At 38.1% G+C, this 6648-nt stretch overlaps 1 protein-coding gene across 1 annotated transcript in view; it reads right to left on the bottom strand.

Annotated features, from left to right (window-relative positions):
* CAMK4 (calcium/calmodulin-dependent protein kinase IV) overlaps nucleotides 1–6648 on the bottom strand; it is a 410640-nt gene that overhangs the window by 155842 nt on the left and 248150 nt on the right. Inside the window, exon 5 of the mRNA XM_006876760.1 lies at nucleotides 240–312. Coding sequence (XP_006876822.1) covers nucleotides 240–312 — 73 coding nt within the window. The remainder of the gene's footprint in view (nucleotides 1–239; nucleotides 313–6648) is intronic.

The following is a 6648-nucleotide window of genomic DNA, read 5'->3' as shown; positions in this document are numbered from 1 at the left end:
CTTGCAGTTCAAATGGCTTTACAGTCTGGTGCATTAACCCACAATGCCACACCAGGAATCATCCTCTAGTCGAGTTCTAATTGTCAAGCCATCTAGGATAGGTCAAATGCAAGTTTGGGTGTTCTTGTGCGTCTCCCCTCACTTCATATCAGCTGGATACATACACTTTTTAAATGGCTATTCTGTAAAAGGAAATGATTACTAAGAGTTATACCATGCAGTTACTTTATAATACTTACAGCGACTGCCTCCAGGATTTGTTTAACAGCATCTGCAGCATCTCGTTCACTATAATATCCCTTTTCCACAATCCTAGAAGAAACATGAAACATTTCTTAAACACATGTATTCAGTTGAATGGATGTTAAAAACAAACAAACCATGAAATAGTTTTAAGACATGCACTCAGTTGCTGTTACTGTTGTTAAGCGTTGTTGAGTTGGTTCCAACTCATAGCGATCCTGTATAGAGTTTCCAAGGAGTGGCTGGTGAGTCTGAACCATCAACACTGTGGTTCAATCTGACCTTGCATGGCAATGTAGGGTAAGCACTAGACTGCAAACTGAAAGGTCGATAGTTCAAACCCACCAATTGCTCCTTGGAAACCTTATACTTTGACACTATAAGTTGGAACGGATTCAATGGCACTTAACAACAACAACATCATAATCCAGGGTCCTTGTGTAGCAAAATAAGATAAGCACTGGACTGCTCATTGTAAATTCAGCAGTTCAAACCCATCAGCCACTTCTGGGAATCTGTACATGGGGTCACTATGAGTTGGAAATGACTTGATGGCACTTAACAAAAACTTATAATACCAGAGAAAAGATTTCCATAAACTAACACTCTAAAATCTTTGGGTTTATTTAGCCTTAGTTTGGATTGTTCAGCCTGTTTCAGAAAACAGTTTAAAGTATATTACCAATTTATATCGTTCTAACATGGAATACTGGAATCTTAGTGTGGTCCTGTGGGCTAATGTGTTATACTGCAAAGTCGTTTGAACTGTAAGGTCAGTGATTCAAGCTCACAAGCTGCTTCTTGGAAATCCTATACAACAGGTTCACAATGGGTCGGGATTGACTCGACAGCACTTAGCAACAACAATATGGAATACTGGAGTCCTAGTGTAGTGCTGTAGGATAAGCCCAAGATTTCCCAACAAAATGTAGGTTGACAGATATACTTCTAGGTTTTCAATTCTGTTCCATTAATCTATGTATCTTTCAAGCTGTTTGGATTACTATGACTGTGTAGAAGGTTGTGACATCAGGATGTAAGAGCCCTCCTACTGTGTTCTTCCTTTTTAATAATGCTTTGTTTATCCGGAATTTCTTTCCTTTCTATATAAAGTTAGTGATTAGTTTTTCATCTCTTTAAAGAATGATGATGGACTCTGGATTGGGTCTGCATTATATCTAGAGATTGCTTAGGGTAGTATTAACATTTTCACAAAGTTAAGCCTTCCTATCCACGGGCATGGTATATTCATTTATGCAGGCCTCACTTGGTTTGCTGTAGTAGTGTTTTGTAGTTTTCTTTATATAGGACTTTTGTTAATCTGGTTAGATTTATTCCCAAGTATTTAATCTTTTGGGTGGCTATTGTACATGGTATTGTTTTCCTGATTTCCTTTTTAGAGCTCTCTTGATTAGTGTAAAAGAATACAACTGCTTTTTGTATGTTAATCTTATTCCATAGTATTTTCTTGACTATAATCTTTACAGAAGCAGACCTCTCATACTTTGTCCCTCAGCACCTCTGTTGTTAAATTCTGTAGAGCTGGTTCCAACCCATAGCGACTCTGTACATGATTCCAGGAAGCAGCTGATGGGTTTGGACCGCTGTCCCTGTGGTTCGCAGTCCAGTGCTTATTCTACAGCACCACATCAGGAGTCTTCAGTGCCTCTAAGTGGGTTCAAACTAGTAACTTTTAGTATTGTTGTTAAGTGCTGTTGAGTCCGTCCCAACTCACAGCAACCCTGTATTGGGTTTCCAAGGAGCAGCTTGTTTTAGTAGTTGAATACAAATTGTTTGTACCACTCAAGGACCTTATTTATCACAACTTCATGGCCAATTCTGTTTTATCTGTACACCTTGTTACTCCCCCTCCCCATTGATTATTTAAAAGCAAATGCTAGACGTCATATAACTTAATTGATAATTATTTATGGAAACATTTATTTAAGATAAACAATCTTTAAACATCATAATCATAATGCTATTATCATAACTATGTTGTTGTTGTTGTTAAATGCGGATTCATAGTGACTCTGTATAAAGTTTCCAAGGCTTTAAATCTTCGGAATAGAAAGAAAGCTTTATCTTTTTCTGTGGTGCAGCTGGTGGGCTTGAACCTATGATTTTGTGGATTGCAGTCCAGTGCTTATCATATGGAGCCACTGTGTTCACTATCGTAACTATAAATTATAATAAACCTTTAATGTTACGTTGTTGTTATTAAGTGCCTCTGAGTCAGTTCTAACTCAGAGTGACCCTGTATAGTTATGGACAAAAGTGCAGGTGTGACACTGTGGGTTAAAGTGCTGGACTGCAAACTTGGTTTGAACCGCAAAATCAGTGGTTCAAGCTCACCAGCTGTTCCTTGGAAACCCTATACAGGGTCTCTATGGGTCAGAACTGACTCTGTGGCACTTAACAACAACAACAATATAGTTATGGACATGATAAAATTATTTCCTTTGTTTGGATCTATATTTAAATAAGATTCAACAATTTGATTGTTTGATATTGTGTTCTCTTTAAATCTCTTGGTTCTTTCTTCCTTTTCCCCTCCCTCTCTTCTCTTTCTGTCTTTAATTTTCTCTCTCAATCTCTCTATCTACTTTGTAGTTCTTTTAGTTGAAAAGTGGATTACTTGATAGTAAGTGTCTCTCACATCATGGACATTTTATTCCATTCATTTGGTGGCTCTAACCTCCTATTAATGAGCAATTAGTGCCAGGGTCTTTATCATATTCATCCTGATTATTTTTTAGCAAGTATACTTTACTTACAACATACCATATTGTATACTCATGAGGAGTTATATGTATGTTTGGTTCTCTTTTTGGGTTAGCAGCAGTTGATTATAAATGCCCAGATTCACAAAACCATCGTTTGTTAATATTAAGTGCCGTTAAGTTGATTACAACTCATAGCAACCCTGTATCAAGTTTCTGTGAAGTGGCTAATGGGTTTAAACCATTAACCTTGATGTTAGCAGTCAAGTGCTTATCCTACAGTGCCACACCAGGACTCCACGAAATTATTAGCGGTTTCAAATTGATATTATCTAATTCTAACATTTCTTCTTCTTTAGCTGGAAAATTTCTAATAATATAGTTTCCTGGTGTGGCACTGCTGGTTAATGTGCTGGACTACAAGGTTGGTTTGAACAGCAAAGTTGGTGGTTCAAACTCACAGCTGCTCCTTAGAAACTCTGTATGAGTCGGAACTGACTCAAGGACACTAACAACAACAACATAGGGAAGGCAGGATAAATGCTTGATACTTTTCTTTTACTTGTCAAATTTTAAAATAATGATCTGATTCACCATCTTCCAAATACAAGCAATTACTGTTTTATTTTTCACACATTTTGGCTTTATTAACTAAGCATATTTGTTATGCTTCAATTTCTTTCAGACCTTTATCTTACTGATATTCAAAGTGTCTTATTTTGATACAATTGTAGTCTATTCAACTTGGCTTTTGAAGTCTTTGGTAGCTCCCTTTCATATTAATGTACAAAGATATTCCAGACTTATTTTACATATTTGTTGCCTCAAACCACAATCAGTCATTTCTTTCAGGGTCTTTGTTCCAAATTAATGAGAAATAGAATTGGGAGATCAAAATCTAGGCACCGAGAATACAAATTGCTTTGAGTAGGTCACGGTTTCAGATCTTTCAAAGAGGAACTAGCTAGAGAACTAGTTATTTTTTGTTTTCTCAAGTAAACTACATCATGACTTCATACTAACACTTGTAATACAAAATCAAGATCCTGATTTCTTCTCTCATATATTTGTATCTCATTCTATCTGCCATCTCTACACCCTTTCCTTCCTATAAAATATCCTGGGTTTCAACCATAGTACTAAAGTATCCCACCTATTCTCACTTTCTTTATCTCTTAATTTCCATTTTTTTCCATGTCATTGAGTGGGTTGTAACTCATAAGCGATCCTATAGTGGTGGTGTGCCATGGAGTTGGTCCTGACTCATAGAGACCCTGTACAGGGTTTCCGAGGCTGTAAATCTTTATGGGAGCAGAAAGCCTCATCTTTCTCCCATGGAACAGCTCGTAGTTTTGAACTGCTGACCTTAAGGTTCGCAGAGTAAAACTGCCTCAGTGGTTTTCCTACTGTTATTGTTCTTGTTGAAGTCCTGGTGTGGTACTATAGGATAGGCACTAGACTGCAAGTCATTTTGAACTGCAAGTACAGTGGTTCAAACTCACCAGCCACTCCTCAGAATCCCTGTACAGGGTAACTGTGGGTTGGAACCAACTCAACGGCAAATAACAATAACGTTGTTGTTAAGTGTCGTTGTGTAGGTTCTGACTCATAGTGACCCTATGTATAACAGAATAAAACTGCCCTGTCCTGTGCCATCTTTACGATTTGGTTATGTAGGAGCCCATTGCTGGGGCCACTGTGCCAATCCATCATTTGGGGGTCGTCTTTTCTGCCAAAGCTTTAGCTAACTTGCTCAAAACACTCTCCTAATAAGACCATGTTATTGTTTTTTGGCTCTCCATAAAGCCAACAAGGAAAATGCCTTGAGCATCCCCCAGAATTGCTTCTGGATCTTGATTCCATTTGTTTAAAATTCCATTGAAAACTCTGCTCTTGTCTGCAGCTGATGTTGATGCAATAATTTCAGCATCCATTGAGCAGAAAGTTTGTAGAACTTTGTCAGTCAGAACTGTGAAAGCTGAACCATTGAGATATCTGTGACTTAGTGCTTAAGTATTTGACTAACCATGGGAGAAAAATGTGGCAGTCTGCTTTTGTACGATTACAGCCTCAGAAACTCTATGGAGCAATTCTACTCTGTCCTACAGAGTCACTACCAGTGAGAATCAATTTGAAGGCAATGTGTTTGGTTTAATTTTATTGATACAGTTTTCTCAATGAAGGTGCCCTGGTAGTGTAGGGCTGCTAACCTCAAGGTCAGAAGTTCAAATATATCAGTCACTGCTCAGGAGAAAGATGAAGGTTTCTTCTCCCATAAAGATTTTTGGTCTTGTGGACCCTATATGGGGTTGCAATGAATTGGAACGGACTCAGTGGGACACCACCATCACCACCACCACTCTTAGCAATATTGATGTTAACTAGCAATCTAGCAAGCTAATTCACCCTTCGTTCTGCTGTGCATAAGGTCGCTATGGGTCGGTACCAACTCGATGGCACCTAACAACAACCTCAATCCATGGGAGTCTTGGTGTGGTGCTGTGGGTTAATGAGCCAGACTGCAAAGCCATTTGAACTGCAAGGTCGGCAGTTTAAGCTCATTGGTCGCTCCTCGGAAACCCTATACAGGGTCTTTATGGGTTGTAACCAACTTGACAGCACTTAACAACAACTTCAATCCATAAGGAACTCTGGTAGCTGTTCATATCACAGTCAGCAGTCAAAACCACCAGCTGTTCCACAGGAGAAAGATGAAGCTTTGTGCTCCTGCAAAGATTTACAGCCTCGGAAACCCTATACAGGGTTGCTATGAGTTGGAACTGACTCCGTGGCTCATAACTACCACCACCTCAATCCATGATAAGCACTGGACTGTGACCCACAAGGCCCATGGTTTGAGCCCACCAGCCACTCCATGGAACAAAGATGAGGATTTCTGCTCTTGCCTATGCAGGGCCACGATGAGTCAGAACCCACTAATGGCACTTAGCAACAGGCTAAATTCTAAATACTGGTTTGAAATGTTCTTTTACTCTCTATATAAACTATACAGCATTCAAAAAGTTTATTTAAACATATATTTAATGCTTATCATCAGTTTTTAAAAGATAATTTCAACCATTTTGATTGATCGAAAGTTTTATTCTTTGGATAGAGCACATAGGAATAATATTCTTTGAGTTACTGCTTATACATAACAGTTTTTCCATGGGCTTATTAAAATCGAAAGTCAATTTGACTATCGTCCATGTCCTGGTGTGGTGCTATGGGATAAAGCACTAGATCAAAAGGTTGGTTTGAATCATTACGTCGGCAGTTCAAACTTACCAGCCGCTTCTTAGAAACCCTATACAGGGGCACTATGAATTGAAACCAAATCAATGGCACTTAAGAACAACAACATCAATCTTAAATATATTATTTATTTTTCTGTTAATATAATATAAAATGGGATTGTCAGAAACTCTGATGACAGTCTGATTTTTCCCTAAATAATTGACTTAGTCCTTTTTGTATGAATGTGGCCAAGGGTTTTTGCTTTAAATTTAAAATCCTCAAAGGTGTATGTTTCACAAGAGCATAGCTTGATGTTAGTCATTCTGAGCTGAGCTAAATTTTGGGAATCTTATCTTGAATTAGAATCCTTTGTATTTGTTTTCTTACATTGCATTAGCTTTCTTCTTTGGGATTGCAGTGACAGAAATATAATTTTTTTACTATT

This window comes from Chrysochloris asiatica, unplaced genomic scaffold (assembly GCF_000296735.1).
Source record: "Chrysochloris asiatica unplaced genomic scaffold, ChrAsi1.0 scaffold00411, whole genome shotgun sequence".
Taxonomy (NCBI): domain Eukaryota; kingdom Metazoa; phylum Chordata; class Mammalia; order Afrosoricida; family Chrysochloridae; genus Chrysochloris; species Chrysochloris asiatica.
Note: the sequence above shows the minus strand (reverse complement) of the source record. Positions and strands in the feature narration are given on the sequence as shown.